General features: G+C 39.1%; 1 protein-coding gene across 5 annotated transcripts in view; it reads right to left on the bottom strand.

Moving 5' to 3' along the window:
- The window catches only part of LOC130917361 (muscleblind-like protein 1), a 138,939-nt gene that overhangs the window by 35,724 nt on the left and 86,199 nt on the right, over positions 1 to 17,016 (bottom strand). For all 5 annotated transcript variants that reach the window (XM_057838687.1, XM_057838689.1, XM_057838690.1 and 2 more), the window contains one exon: positions 2,072 to 2,242. In XM_057838687.1, coding sequence (XP_057694670.1) covers positions 2,072 to 2,242 — 171 coding nt within the window. The remainder of the gene's footprint in view (positions 1 to 2,071; positions 2,243 to 17,016) is intronic.

Genomic DNA, 17,016 nt, shown 5'->3' with positions numbered 1-17,016 from the left:
TTGACCCGCCTGTCTTCTTTCATTCTCTAGCCGTTTATCTCTTGTCGCCTCGCTCTCATGTGTTCTGCCTTCTCTGTCTCCACTATCCTCCCTTTTCTCTCGCGGTGACACAAACAGAAAGGGAAGGCTCGGCAGCCCCACAGAGATCTATCGCCTCTTTAAACCCTTTCATGGTTTCCTGTGTTCCTCTCTAAAGGGGCTTTCCACTTGATGCCGGTGATAAGCTATTGGATAGGTGAGCATTTGTGTGCAATCAGCTATTTTGGATCGTGCGAGTCTTACTTAACCCTTTATAGTTTATAGGGCTAAGTCATTTAACTCTAGACGTACAATTCATTTTGACTGGGACTCCCAGTCAAAATGAATTGTACGTCTCCCAGTCTGGGAGAGGCATCTAGTGCTGTCAATGACACTGTAAAAAAGAGCATTCACAGCCAGTCCTTACATGAATTGGATGTCAATGGCAGGCAATGAGTTAATCATGAGCTCTTATTTATTTATTTATTTATTTTAAAACTTAGCTTCATTTATATAATTTGTAATTAAAAAAAAAAAAGTGAAAAAAAGACATTAAATATTCTCTCAATATTTTTAATGGCTTAAAAAAGATAAAACAGCTATTATTCTCTTTATTTAAAATATGATTCATTTTTATTATATTTGTCATTAAAAAAAAACATACAAGTGGGCTTTTAAAAATGTTATTTGTTATTTATGCTCTTTTATTTATTATTTATCAACCTTAGAGTATGATACTGGGCCATAGATGTGCACAGATAAACGCCAGGTGGTGCTCAAGCACTGGCCCTTGCCCTCTTAACTGAGCATGTTCCCTTATCAAGGTTATCAAGTCATGATTGTTATTATGTTAGTAATGCTTGTGCCCCCCAAGCGGCTCAAACTTAATAACTGTTAGAGCGCCCTCTGTTCTGACACACGCCCTCCTGTGCCAGGCGTGCCCATCATTTGTCAACGAGAACGCGGCGCGCGGACATGAAGACGGCACATTAATTTCAGCAGGAGCAGCACTGTACAATAACTGCCATCCACACTCTCACCTCTCCCTCGCCTGCAGCCCCTACGCAGAGGTAACATGTAATGAGTCAAATCTTGAGTGTATTTGTGTGCCCCCCTAAACCTCAGATGCTTAACTATTTGTCTCGTAACGTAGCCTTTGTGTCTGTGCTACGCTCTAAATTAGTTCCGCCTGTTAAGCAAGCTAGGCTAGCCGCTCGCCATAAATCAGTTAATAGTTGGAACTTGGTGACCAGCACACAACCAGGGTCGGTAGGAAAAATGAATGAAACTGTATATTATAGCTCAATATTTACTTGTGTGTTTGCAAGTTTAATACCAGTGCTGCTACTTAGGGAGAATGTTACTGCTCAACAAAAAGAATCCAAATAAATACACACAAAAATTATATTGTAATACAACCGTCTGGCCATACTCTGATTAAAAAGTGTTTCTCTAACATGTAATTATTATTGAGACCTTGGAGTCACTTGCTCTATAAGGGGTTAAATATTCTAATTAAAGTTTGATCTTTCAAACAAGCCCAAAGTGTCAATATAAAACAGTTTCTGATATACTTTCATCAAAATACCAAAAGGATCAGGGAATATAACCAATTTTACGAATTCTATGTAACAATAGCTCGTTATTAGAGTCTATGTATGTGTATAGGTACTATATACAGTATGTCCCCTTTAAATTTGATTAGTGTCAACGGTCTGACAGTTCTCATTGACCATTCATCATATTGAAATGAGAAAGAGAATTTCAATGTGTGTGCGGGTTTTATATGTGGGTGTGTCTATAGTGGGGTGAGGCTGTCTGAAGCCAAATATTAAAGTGCAAGCACTCCCTGCTTTTAATGAGGACATTTTGTCCCCAAAGAGTCAGAACAGCTGCCGAAGAAATGATTGCACTCTGTTCAGGGTCATTACAAAGGTCTTTGATACAGGTTCACCACCAAACCCACCCAAATCATGAACTGAAATTGCTACATTTGTCCAAAATGCATGCATCGCAGGTCTTTAGTCGTGGGTGTGCCTCTATCGCTACTCACCACGGGTTGCAGCTGAGTGCCAGGCATCATGGCATTTGCGATCTGCATCTGCTGGGCTAACATGGCCATGTTCTTCTGCTGAATGAGGTTGTTCCTTCCGTTGATCTCCAGTTGGGTCTTCAGATGGGGAGGGGGGTGAAGGTACTTGCAATTCTCCCTTGAACAGCGGCCCTGTTGGCAAGAAGAAATCAGTATATTTGTGTGAGAAAAATATCAAAATATGTAAAGGAGCGTTCTGTGAGCGCCACCTGATTAGCCAAATTCAAAGCATCGCCATATTTGGTAGAGTGGGCACTCCCTAAGGCAGGGGTGCCCAAGTCCAGTCCTCGACTCGAGAGCCCCTATCCAGCTTGTTTTCCATTTCTCCCTCCTTCAACACACCTGACTCAAATAATCAGGATCATTATCAGGCTCCTGCAGAGCTTGCTGATGAGCTGATCATTGGATTCAGGTGTTTTCAAGGAGGCAGACATGGAAAACAAGCTGGATAGGGGCTCTCGATGACCGGACTTGGGCACCCCTGCCCTAAGGTATGAAAAAAACCTTTTGTGATTGTGCAGATGAACTGTATAACCACATTTTCAGTCACATTAAGAAAAAAAAATCAAAATTAAAATGCATTTTAAGTGAAAATTTGACGAATCAGTTTTGAGTTGTAGGAGTTCACTTTAGATGCCCTTTTGACGTTTATGACTTGAACATTATGCCACCAAATCGTCTTGCACATTCATGACCCCTTTTACCTTTTCCCTCATTCCCAAATACATATCACCTACCCTTGATTTAAATAGGACAATCCGTTATCAAGTTATCTCAAAATTACTTTATTTGATATCTATGGAAGAAGTCGGTGTGATGTCACGATGACGTCACCTCGCTTAGCAACGTGTCGCCATTTTGTGAAGGGGGTACGCACAGCTTAACATTCCATAGACAGACGTCTGAAATTCATATATTTCAGGTGTGTTTTGCGTCTGTTTTTCCTAAAAATGTCTTAAACGTGGCTTACTATTATCACGAGTCACTGCCGACAGACGCGAGGAGGCGATGCAATTTAAAATGAGCATTTATTGGCGTACAAAGCTGCCGATACAAAGTTGGAGCTGATAGCTGGATAAACAAAGGAATGGCCTGCAGTGGAATCCGGAAACCTCTACAACTACCTCATAAAATCACCCAGTAAGTTGACCTTTATCATTTACGTGGAATATGTACTGTGTGGAACTGAGAAAATTGGTAGTATATACGAAGTGATTATTTCTGCCTTACCGTTAATTCGCCTCCAAGCTTTATTTAGCCATCAACACATCATGGCAAAAAAAAAATTTCCACCAGGCCAATAATATACCGATTGACTAATCAGAGCAGTTCACGTCAAAAGAAAAAAAATGTTTTGCGAGTTGCCGGTTAAGGTAAAAATAACCACTGCCTAGTCTATTGAATCGTAGCAGCTAATTGGGGCAAAATATAATCGATTAAACTAACCAGTAATAAAATGTCGGCTGCAAACGTAAATGTGCTTGGATTTAGGTTCCCACAGGCGAAAATAGTCCACGGAACCGTCTTCTTTTACTGTTCCACAATTAATTGCGCTCAGCCATTTGTTACTCCTTTTTTTCTCAAGTGGAAGAATGAAGAACTTCAAATGCGGCTCCGAACTCTTCCTTGTGTGACAACCCGCAACACAGCAACTTTTAGCCATTCCGACGGAAAAAAGAAGGCAAATAAGACGAAAGTTCAATGCGTTTCTATTATAAGTGACTGGTGTTTTACCCCATTGTCAATATGGCGACGCTTTGTTGTGGCTGGTGACGTCATTAAATGCCCGGATGTCCGTCTGCCTCTATGGCCTTTGGGCGCATTAACCCAAATAAAATCACCTTTTCCCTTTAAAGTGCCTGTGACACCATAAAAAAACTCTTAAATAGCATTATTATGTGAATTAAAATCATATTTTGAGATAATTCGACTATATACAACAATTTGGCAAAGCGCAGATGACGGTAAATGAGTCTTTCAATTCGCCGTTTAGCCTTTCCTGTCATTATAGCACTCTGGCGCCACCATCTGGGTTATAACGTCGGCAGAGTAACGATTTCAGCTAATTTAGAATTCAGCGCATTGGAGGAGGAAGATTCAAAACGAGGAAAATTCGACGGAGAGCAGCAAAATGTCATCATTGTTTTTATCTCTCTTCTACAATATTTTTAGAGGATTTTCTTTTCATCTTAGTATTTTTCCCCAATTGCTAAATAAATTGTATGGCCATGAAAATTAACAGCGCTTGTGCTTGTGCTAAATGGAATATAAAATATTAAAAATGCATTTATTCAGTACGACAGGGTTAAATTACTCCGTACTGTTTAAAACTGCCGACTTCTTAAACCTCCCGAACGGTATTTTATGCCCCCAGAGTTAATCCGGCTTTTGTTATTTCCCTGCCCTGGCTTCGGAGACGGAGAAAAGAGCGTAGACAATACAAGTGGCGTGAGAGCTAGGCGACATGCTAACACGAATCGAGTGGCTCTTCCAAGTCTCTTCCTCGCCTTTCGAAAACGAAAAATCACAAAAAACTACACCAACTCATGTCACACACAGCGGCGGGGGTGATTGTCTTCACCGATCGGCCAGACCCCGGCGGCGAGCAACTTTCGGCACGTCATTGCATTGTGGCCCCGGCCGGCAGGCAGCGCTCGTCGCTGGGGATGCAGAGGGGAATGAACGCCGAAAATGACGCATTCTCGGTGGAAAAACCGGCCGACGTCAGAGCGCTTGGCTGCCCGAGCCCAAGCTGGATATAGCGCTCTCTAAGCGGGCATGTGAAGAGGGCCGAGGGGGATCGAAGTCTTGACACAATCGAGAAGCGGAACCGAGAGTGGGAGGTTCCCCGGGTCCAAGCCTTTATTGGCCGGCGACCATGCCGCCGGTCGTCGTGCGAGTGGCTTTCTCGGTGGACAGTGAGCACTGTCACCCGCAAATTGCAAGCCAAATCCTTATTAAAATGTTTGCCATGATCCCAGTATTTAACATAACATAGAACACGTAGCTTACTCACTTCGTCATCCATCCAATAGTCTCTAGATTGTCGGACTTGTTTTGCCCATTCTTCGCGGTGAACAGGATCTTTTGGAAATCCCGAAAGCCTTACACAACTCTCCCTGGTGTAGCAACAAAAGCCTGCAGCACATTGGGCTGGCATGATGCGAAAAATAAACGAATTAATCCGCAAAATCAACTGAAACCGCAGTCCTTTTGCATACTATAGTAATGGCTGTATTGTGAAATTGATTAGTCTGTCTGACATCACATTCGCCTTCTTCCTCAATCCAGACTCTGGGCGGAAGTCATTCATTTTCATGGTGCGGGATTCAAAAAGTTTAATAAATATATCAATCGCTTCTACACACATCCAAGCGGTCCATTTCATTCTGGAGCATAAAATACCGAGTGTAATATGAAAAAAATATGCTTTTTGTGTCACAGGCAATTTAATATTTTAAGCATATCCTGCAAATTTGATCAAAATCCCCTTTTTTTCAGTTATCTTGAAGAAAAACTTACAAACAAACAGAAATATATATGGAACTGAAGACATAGACACCACCTTGCATAGGTTTCACCTACTGGCGGAGGTAACAATACTAGTAACACTATGGGAATTGACTTAACATTTTACTGCTTCTTTTTTCCAAGATACACTTTTTTAAAAACTCCTTTCATGGCCTAACTCTGCACTTGTTTTTTTTCTAATCTCTTTAAACCCTCAAGATGACAAAGTACTGTAGCTCCAAAAGCCGATATGACAGAGTTTACCTATCTGTTGAACAGAGTGGAACGCAACAAAGCAATACAGTGAAAATTGAACACTCAAACCCCTCGGAGACTCATAATTTGAGAAAATAAGTTCCAAAAATGTGAATAAACTGCAAAAAATGAATATATATATATATATATATATATATATATATATATATATATATTAGGGCTGTCAAAATGATCGCGTTAAGGGGCTGTAACGGGATGGCGTGGCTCAGTGGTAGAGTAGTTGTCCCCCAACCCAGAGGTTGTGGGTTCAATTCTCTGCCCTGATGAACTCGCCTAAGTATCCTTGAGCAAGATACTGAACCCCACATTGCTCCTGGTGATGCGTCACCAGTAGGTAGATGGCGATGTAGTTTTTGTGTTTTTGGTGTTTTTTCGTCCTCTGCTGGCGTTTGGGTGCGACTGATTTTATGGGTTTAAGCACTCTGAGCATTGTGTAATTATTGACATCAACAATGGCGAGCTACTAGTTTATTTTTTGATTGAAAATTTTACAAATTTTATTAAAACGAAAACATTAAGAGGGGTTTTAATATAAAATTTCTATAACTTGTCCTAACATTTATCTTTTCAGAACTACAAGACTTTCTATTCATGGATCGCTTTAGCAGAATGTTAATGTTAATGCCATCTTGTTGATTTATTGTTATAATAAACAAATACAGTACTTATGTACAGTATGTTGAATGTATATATCCGTCTTGTGTCTTATCTTTCCATTCCAACAATAATTTACAGAAAAATATGGCATATTTTATAGATGTTTTGAATATCGATTAATTACGATTAATTTTTAAGCTGTGATTAACTCAATTAAAAATTTTAATCATTTGACAGCCCTAATATTTACATATATATATATATATATATATATATATATAGTCATCAACTAGAATTTTTTTTATAAAGTCTTATTTCTTACCTAAAAATGTGATTACGCTTAATAACACACATCACTTAAAAATTAGGTGTTTTTCCCACGTGTTTCAGTTGAATTTCCATTTTTGTCGAGCTATTTTTAAGTTCTAGTTAAGTTTTAAGTTTAAGTCTAAATTGTAAGTCCTGATAGGATTTAGAGTTTTTGCAGTCTTCAAGATAAATGTGTGATACCTGCTGTAATGGAGCACATTAGACACCAGTGCTACTTGGTGTTTTACAGTGGGGAGAACAAGTATTTGATACACTGCCAATGGGTTTTCCCATTGGCAGTGTATCAAATACTTGTTCTCCCCACTGTATCTATCAATGACTACCGAGATACAATTGACAGTTAGCTTTATTACGTTTTTATTTTACACCTTCATCCCTCTACAGCGCTGTGTTTTTACAGATTAAATAAAGCCCCTATCAAAGACATGTTAGCCACACATCGACAGTATTCATAATTAATAGAAACCTAGCTCTCCTCAGGGCTAACGTTACGTTAGCAGGGTACAGTAATGTTAATCTTATTTATTAGCGCTACGTTAACTTAATTTTACCTTGTCCCGAGTATCGCTCCTTCACTCTCGGAGTAAACGTGATGCCTTCGGTGGAGTGCGGACTAGGCAGGCGGATTGCGAGGGGAAGCATCAGCAGGGCCGCGGGTAGCCGGGACCGTGTGTGGGTAGTGTTATGCAAGCGCTGTCTTACAGTGAATACAGGAAACAGTGTTCGCCGTGTTCTCCAGCTTTAAATGCTCCCACATTTTTGACATTTTCTGCTTTTTCTTGGTGCCTTTCTCTTCGCTCTCGTCGGCTTCTTCGTCGTTACCTCTATATTCATGTATGGTTGAAATCAAATATATCCGGCATCTCTGCCTTCTTCCTCTAAGCACGTGACGTGAGCGTGTTGTACCGCATTAAAAGTAGTCCGGGCAAAACGTCCTGCTTAGAGCTGGCAAAATTGAACAATTTCTTGATCAATTTTTTAAAATCGAGTTATGTGAATTATTCGAGTAATCGTTTCAGCTCTAATTTGCATTATACACTATGGAACTGAAATTTGTATGAACTTGTATGTTTTTAATAAGTGGTACAGAAAATGAATGAATGATTGTGATAGCTGACCCTGGAACAGATTACTTCCGGTCTCATTGTTCCGATGGGATTCTAGAAACAATTGTTGTTTATAAGATTCTTCAAATCAATTTCTTTTAGTTGTAAAAATCAACTAATTCAAATTTAAGTGCACCTACTGTTGCGGGAAATTGGTTTGTTAATGAATAAAAACATGTAAAAAAACACACCGGTCCCTTTATCTTTCAGCTATTGCTGTTTCAATAGCAAACACCTCAGAGGCAGCATCAGTCAATGATCGATGCTTAACAAGGCTTGCTGAATCATTATCGATCCCCATCCAATTGAGACCAGTGTCAATATTTGCCATCATTTCTCAACATTAAAGGACGTGTTCCTGATTGGCAGGAATAAACACACTCCTCATCTCCCCACCGTGCTCCTCTAGCATTATGGAGATAGGAGCAATTTGTGACTGGCTTCTCCACGCCAAGGGATCATTACATCCACCCGGCCGCCCTGAAGGGAGAGGCAGGGAGGTGGCGAATGCAATTTGCGCTCTCATAATGCCTTCTGAACTCCCCCAAAGATATGTAATCTCTTACTGCTGCCCTTCATTCCCTTTCCTTTTCACATGCATGTTGATATGCATGGTTTTGAATACAGAGGAGAATGACTGCGGTGTTGTCATCCAGCATGTTCATGCATTCATCCGGCACCCCATTATGCTTGTATAGTGGGACTTGCAGAGCAGAGTACTAGCTCCCATGGGGAATTAAAGGTTGCCTGTCACGCTACTGCTTATCTCCCTCAGATAATGTCCAACGTGGCTCAGTGCGACACCTGCGAGCAAACGCATCACAAGCCGCTCGTCCTTTGTATTTCCACGTTCCCAGTCTGAGTAGTCTGCCTAGTGACAGCGCGAGGAGACACTTTGCTGTAAAGGGTGTCAAGAGTTTCCCAGCATTGTCATTGGCTTAGAGGAGAATGGCGATCCCGCAGACCCGCAGGTGCACATTACGGATGTATCCGGCCCTGCTCACTCTTTGTATGCTGGCTGTACTTATTGATCACAGCTAATTGGTAATGTCCTTTCAGGGCACAACCTCCATGTGTAACCAGACAATAGTATGTGCAATAGTATTTTTTTGCATTAAAAAAAACACCCTAAAGAGGTGAACATAATGTCCAACAGCAACTAAATCAAACAGTATGTCCTCCTGTAAAGTGTGTCAGAAAAAGTCTGGGACCAGTATAGCAAAGATATAGTTCAAATTCAAATGAAGTTTTCCTCTTCAAAGTAACTTTCCTATGCATTTTCTGAGGCTTCTCTGTCACGCCTTCAGGCAATGCCAAGGGGATTCCTCCATAGCTTCGTCGTCGCGGTCATCTTTGCTTCTTCAAAACATGCCCCCTTCATGACCTTCTTGAACTTTTAAAAGAGGGCATGGAAATATATAGAGAGAGCTAGGTTGGTTGAGTAGGGAATGGGGAGGTTTCTCCAGCAATGCGACTCTTTATGCACTTCTCATTCAGGCACTGTTTGATGCACAGGGCATTGCGAACTGCTAAAATTTGTCCTGCTTCAAATCCTGATGGTGAATTCTCTGGTCAGGTGAAAATTGTGATTTGTTTTGGTTTAAATTATAAAACTATTTACTATATTTAACTATATTTTTGTGATAGCTGTCCTGAAATCTTTATGAAACCACATGTGAATTCTGCTTGGATGATTATTTAACATTCACTGCCACAGCAATTGTCACAAGCGAAAAGGATTTAACGACCCGTTAATTTATTTTATTTTATTTTATTTTTGGTTATGCATTTTCAAAAATTTATACAAGATTTTTTCTTGGACAGAAATGGTAAACTAAAATATATAATATAATAATAAATATTATAACATATAATAAATGTTAAAATAATTACTCTATTACCTCTTCAGACCAGCATTTTTTTCTGTTTGCAAATATAAAAAATCTCCGCTGATTTTTACTCAACTCAACACCAGAACAAAGTGCATTTTTTTGGTCAGGGATAATTCATGCTTTTATTGGTTATTTAAAGTGCGTATGACACCAAAAAGCATGTTTATTTCATATTTGCGTGGTGTTTTATGCTCGTGAATGAAATCCTCTTGGATGTGTGTGGAAGCCCTCGTTTTATATATATAATTTTTGAATCCCGCGCCATGAAAATGAGTGACTTCCGGCTTCAGTCTCGGGTTTACTGCTTGTCGTGCACCCCTCGCCGGAAGAGCGCTATACTCAGCTTATTGCCCTCTTCGTATGCCCGGTGTTCTTTCAAATTTTCAACCCAATCAGGAATTGCAACTTTGAGTTAAAAATGGCCGTGAATAGAGCGATTACAAAGTAAACACTACAAACTTTCTTTTAATAAAGGACTTGCCCGCAGCCGGGCGGGTTGCTGATAGGCGATGACAATCGACAACCCTGCCAACCTGTGACATGATCCCGGGTAGTTTTGAGTGATTTTGCCTCGAAAGCTGAGAATAAACTTTGAAACTCGGTTCGCGTTACCATGTCCGCTAGATGTCACTCCTCTTGGTTTGTTTACATTCTCCGAAGCCAGGGCAGGAAAATGACAAAAGCCTGACTAACTACGGTGGCATAAAATATCGTTCGGGAGGTGCGACACTAAAGGTGATGTCGACAGTTTTGATCATTATGGAGTAATTTTGCCATGTCGTACTGAATAAATGCCTTTTTATTATTTCAGTATTCCATTTAGTACAAGTCTGTTATTTGTCATGACCATACCATTTATTTAGCAATCGGGGAAAAATACTTCGATAAAAAGAATATCCTGTAAAAATACTGGAGTAGAGTGACTGAAACAATGACATTTTGCGGCTCTCTTCATCGAATTTTCCTCATTCTGAATAATTCCCCCTCAATGGTTTGAATTCTAAATCAGATGAAACCATGACCCATGACAGGACCCAGGAGGATGACGTCATCCTCCTGTTGGAGACGCTAGAGCCCTATAATGGTAGGTGTGTCTAAACGGCGGATTAAAAGACTAATTTCTCATCATCTGCGCTTTGCCAACTTGTTGTTTATGGTAGTCGAATCGTCTTAAAATATGATTCTAATTCACATAATAATGCTATTTAAGACTTTTTTTATCCTGTCGTATGCACTTTAATGATTTGATTTTGATGGGTAAAACTCAGTGTATTTCTTGGTTTAGAGACGCGAATGTGTCATGCTTTTCAGCGGCATGCTTAGGTCTGGTTAAACTAATTTTCTTCTGGGAAAAAAAGCACCTTTCTTCTAAAACATCCGTTTATATTTTTCTTAAAAAAAGAACATTTACAAAAAATGCTATTATTTCTCAAAAGAATCTCTTTTTTCCCTCAACCATCATGATGAAACATAACTTTTATATTGAGAGGGGAAAAAAAGAAGCTCAAGCTTTTCAGGAGGCAACAAGTGTATCAACAAGTTAACTTCATATATCAACTGGCCACAATGTTGTTCTTTTGCTCATTGTACTGAAATCCAAAAGTGAACAACTATAACATTATGTTTGTTAAACTTTCCTCTGGTATAGAACTGAGCTTCTTAGTATGATGTAGTCAACCGATGCAAACTACAACTACTGACTGATGTCTTCTCTCAAAAGTAAGACTGCAGGAAGTCATGCAGATGACCAAATTTCTCTGAAGATAGATAGCGCTGTCAAGACATTATCTGGGTGATGTATTTCCATTAGCGTAGAGGTGGAATCGATATTAGCGTGCTTGTTAGCTCACTGCATTATATCAGCTAGTCCCATAAAAGGTCAGTCACCCAATTGTGTCACAAGCAGGTTTGAATCCTTTATCTTCACCTGTTTCTCATTGTTTTATTCGATGCTGCTTCTAAAGAGTGTCAGGGTCGGTCAATGGTTTTTGTGTTTTTCTGCCCTCGGAGAGCCGATTTCACTTCCACACTAATGTCTGGAGTGCGCATTGCCTTGGACTCCCACTCATCACTGTCAGCATATTCTCCCTCTTTCATTTAGTGTAGTAGCCACCTTAATCCTAAAATGTGTAAACATTTCAAGAGCAATCGGAAGGAGGTCTTGCCATGAATACGTATTGAACTGGTTAACTAACGTTTTCTGGACTATAAGTCTAAGTTTGTTTTCATAGTTTGGCTGGAGCACTTATATTTAGATGCAACTTATTGTATATGATCTTAAAATGGATAATTTTACATAATCTGAAATGTGGAATACTAGGTTTAAGATTAGCACTGAGAGACTGTGCTCTCAGGGCTGCGACATAAATTCGCCCCCATGAAAATGTGACTTATAGTCAAGTGCTATGTATTTTTTTTTTGCCACCATGAGGCATTTTTGGACTTAATTGACTTAATGTGTGGAGCAACGTATAGTCTGCAATACAGTTCAGAAATACTGTACATCCAGAAAAATAATAAAGACTTTTCCCCCTTGAAAAATTATTATGAAGGTAATTCTGAATTTTTATTTCTTACTTATTTTTCTGAACCAATTTAGCGATGTCCCGATCCGATCACGTGATCGGAAATCGGGCCGATCGTGCCATTTTTCAGAGAATCAGAATGGAGTAAAAAGGATCGGGTGTTTAATTTAAAAAAATATGTTTTTTCTGCTTCATTCTACTTAAGGTCAACGAAGATTGACAGGTTTGTAGCTTTGATCTGGCGAGTCAAGGCTTTGTAGCTCTACAATCAAAGATACGGATGTGTCAATCATCGTTTAGCTTGTTACACACTAGCGGTAGTGTGCTGTGGCAACTCATTATGTAAGTGTGAGGCTGTTCTCAGCAGCGTCAAAGCATGAGTGGATTTTAGTGGACTCACTCAATGAAGCATTGAATAAAGGCAAGCATTTTTCTACTACTAATCTTACTTGGACTCAGGGGTCATTTACTTGGTGACTCTCCAATAATACGAAAAATTTCAAATTTGCATTTGCATTTGCGTCTCCATTTGAACAATGTCGCAATTCCGCATGAAAATGATGTAGTATTCATGCCAGGCCCTAGGGGGCAGTGCAGATTTACAGGGCGACAGAGAATGATGTACTTTGACCCCACCAATCTCCCTCAGCCCGGAAAAAAAAATGCCCGGCCACTCGAAGCAATGTCATTTTTCTTTTGTTCAAAAAGGCACAAAAATTGAAACGTTCAACATATTTAATTTAAAAATATTATTAAAACAGTAAATTAAAGCCGTCATTCCGCCATATTTGCTGTTTTTAATAAAGCTAATGGCCTGAATCCTCACCTCAACCTTCAGCAAATTCACAGAACAGCCTCTTGGAACAATGAAAACACAGACAGTATACTGAGATGACAAAATGAAGACAAGCAGTGGTCGATCAATAACCTCTTTACTGTGAACATGAACGGTTAGTCGCCAACAGCGCTCTAGACTTAACTCAGCTGACGCCTGACAATTTCTTTTCCTCCTTCCAGTCAGTTAGGCTTGGACCACCAATGTGGCTCACCCAAAGAATTCTTTTTTTTCCCCCCAAAAAAAGTCACTTTTACAGTATCAAGGAAAATATATCACAAAAGAAGTGACACAATCGCTGGAACACTTACTAATCGTCTCATCATGTTGCAGTGATGTCATCTCCTATATAGCTCACAGCCATTGTGGGGCCATATTTTCATGGTAACAAGAGACCACTATGCTAATGTCAAAATGTCATTTGCAGTTTCTAGAGTAAAAAGAATATGGCTGTAAACCACAGTGAGACCAACCCCAGTTGACGAATAAGTACGGTGAGTACACCCAAACATAACAGTCATGCAAGAGCGCCTAATTTTGATTTACAGCACATTACTTGCATTCCCGCTGCTGCAGTATAACCATATCATGTTGGGCTAGTTATGACCTTGGGCTTATTATGAATCCCATAATCCTCTCTTGAATGAGACTTCAGTATCATCCAGGAGAGTGTCTGGAATGTACTATGGGGAGTGCACAATAGGCAACTCCTCTTTTCTCACTGCTTTGTCACTGCTGATTTTTTGTGTCTGTGTAAATCGCCCCTTGAAAGTATTCCAGTCAGACTTGCAGGAGAGAGACGAGAAGACAGAAGGGAGACAGACAGAGAGCTCGGGAAACAGCGAGCGGCAGATGCAGAGAGTTCCTCTTATTAATATTAATCAAAGGCATCTGTGCATCTTCAATACATCCTCCAAGGGATGACTCGTGCGTTGCAGGCCCTTCTGCACCCTCACTCCCCTAATCACTCATTGATTCCTATTAGTCTTTTCATCAACAATGACTCATTGCAACTAAAGCGCACATAATCCAACAACTTCAATCGTGGTTTAATGTGGGTTTTTGGTTTTTGAGCAGTTTGACAAAAGTTCAACCGGACCAACAGACAACATCCCACTTCCCCCACAAAAATTATTAATTCCCTCCTGAAGGCAACTCCCCTTTCTTTGGCTCTAGACGTTAAGCATCAATCCAGGAGGCGCCGTCTGCCTGGGTGAGAGGGAGCTGTGATGAAAAAAGGCTAGAGCAATTTTTCCATCGCCACAGGGGCAACCCCCAAAAACATCCACACAACTTGCCTACCCCTAAACTTATCTTCACATCGCAATCTGTCATGTCAACTGACCCCCAAAGAGTTAGCCAGAAAATGCTGTGGCCTATAAATATCTATCCATCCATTTTCTATAGTGCTTGTCCTCACAGGAGTTGTCGGTGAGCTGATGCCTTGTCCACACTTTGGGCAAGAGGCCTATGCTCACCGTGGACTGGTCAACAGCCAGTCACAGGGCAGATTTACACAACCAATGTAGATATATGCATATTTTTCGCTTAGCTATCACGATTAAATCTAAGTCAACAAATCCTTCTATCAAATAGGTGAATATCCTTTTTACATATTATATAATAATTAGGGCTGTCAAACGATTCAAATTTTTAATCGAGTTAATCACAGCTTAAAAATTAATTGTAATTAATTGCAATTCAAACCATCTATAAAATATGCCATATTTTTCTGTAAATTATTGTTGGCATGGAAATATAAGACACAAGACGGATACATACATTCAACATACTGTACATACAGGTAAGTACTATATTTATTTATTATAAAAATAAATCAACAAGAGGGCATTAACATTAACATTCTGTTAAAGCGATCCATGGATAGAAAGGCTTGTAGTTCTTAAAAGATAAGTGTTAGTAAAAGTTATAGAAATTTTATATTAAAACTAGGGCTGTCAAAATTATCGCGTTGACGCGCGGTAATTAATTTTTTAAATTAATCACGTTAAAATATTTGACGCAATTAACGCACATGTCCTGCTCAGAAAGTATTCTGCCTTTTGGTAAGTTTTACAGCAAGACTTTTTGTGCTGTCCAACAGCGAACTCTTGTGGTCGCTTTGCGACATGGTTTATTGTTTTCTTTCCAGTTCATTATGGCTGAACGACGTCTCGGGCTGATAATGTTGTGCTTATATGATCCTTGGACAAGATTTGTCCGTAAGTATGGTTGTTGTAAAGTATGAGACGCTTTTTGTTTATGTTTAGTGAACCTGTATAGCGTGCTAAGCTAACGTTTTGCAATGCTAATGCAATGCTTGTGTACTTTTTTTTTGTAGTTTTACGACGGTCTAAAGAGGACATTGGTTTGAGGACATTTTATTAATAAATCAGATGAAAAAGGAAGAAGTCTAATTATTAAGGCGTCGTTCACTAGCTGTCTAGCTTTGGAAAAAGTAGACGCTTGGGAGTGAGGACAGCATAGACAGATTTAAATGACAGTAGAGTGAAATGCCCACTACAGTCCTTTTGTACCGTATGTTGAATGTATATATCCATCTTGTGTCTTATCTTTCCATTCCAACAATTTATTTTACAGAATATATATATAATTTACAAAAAAATATGGCATATTTTATAGATGGTTTGAATTGCGATTAATTGCGATTAATTACGAATAATTAATTTTTAAGCTGTAATTAACGCGATTAAAAATTTTAATCGTTTGACAGCCCTAATTAAAACCCCTCTTAATGTTTTCGTTTTAACAAAATTTGTAAAATTTTCAGCAACAAAAAAAACCTACTAGCTCGCCATTGTTGATGTCAATAATTACACAATTCTAATGGTGCTGAAACCCATAAATCAGTCGCACCCAAGCGCCAGCAGAGGGCGACAAAACTCCAAAAACACAATTAACAAGTGGACATGACACTGTGCTGTCATTTTAATCTGTTTGAGCGGGGCATGTGCGTTAATTGCGTCAAATATTTTAACGTGATTAATTTAAAAAATTAATTACACCCCGTTAACGCGATAATTTTGACAGCCCTAATAATAATGTTAATATCATGGCCTCAATTATAATTACTGCTGCAACGATTAATCGATTAACTTGAGTAATTTGATTAGAAAAAAAGCTTTGAATCAAATTTTGCTGCTTCAAATATTCGTTTAATTACAGTGACTCCGTTATGGCTTGTTTTGAAAGTGTATTTGTGCATTTGGTTTTATCAGTTTGGGTGGATATACTGCCCTCTAGTGGCAACAGTGAATTTTACATAACTCATTTAACAATGCTGAGTCCAGCCGCTCACTGTGAAGACCAACATAAGGTAAGTTTTTGTTTGAGCTAATATGTTTTTTATGCATTCGTAATTTAGTTTACAGGTATATTTAGCCGTATTTAGTGGGATTATGTGTTTGAATGATTTGTTAAGAGCATTGTTTAAAAAAAGTTAGTGTTTTATAGCTTTCAAGCTAGCAGACTTTTGCTATGCAAGTTAGCCAATTGTTCTTTTGTTGAACTCAGATCCTCATTAATTTATTTAAAGCTCAGGTATTTTAATTTATTTTTAAGTGAAAGTGCAATTCTGCATAGTTTGAAGAAACACTGGGAATTTTATTTTGTATTCGTGTTTTATGCTCTTTTGAAAAGGCAATAGTAGCAAGCCCTTGTTTTAATCTCCTACAATTGATTCTGCAAAGCATTAAATGCTCCTAATTCGATTACTCGATTATTTGAATTAACTAGTTGATAGATTAATTGACTACTAAAATAATTGATAGCTGCAGCTCTAATTAAAATTTTATCATTATTATTATTATTATTT

Source organism: Corythoichthys intestinalis, chromosome 6, assembly GCF_030265065.1.
Source record: "Corythoichthys intestinalis isolate RoL2023-P3 chromosome 6, ASM3026506v1, whole genome shotgun sequence".
Lineage (NCBI taxonomy): Eukaryota > Metazoa > Chordata > Actinopteri > Syngnathiformes > Syngnathidae > Corythoichthys > Corythoichthys intestinalis.
This window is presented reverse-complemented; position numbering and strand designations above follow the sequence as displayed.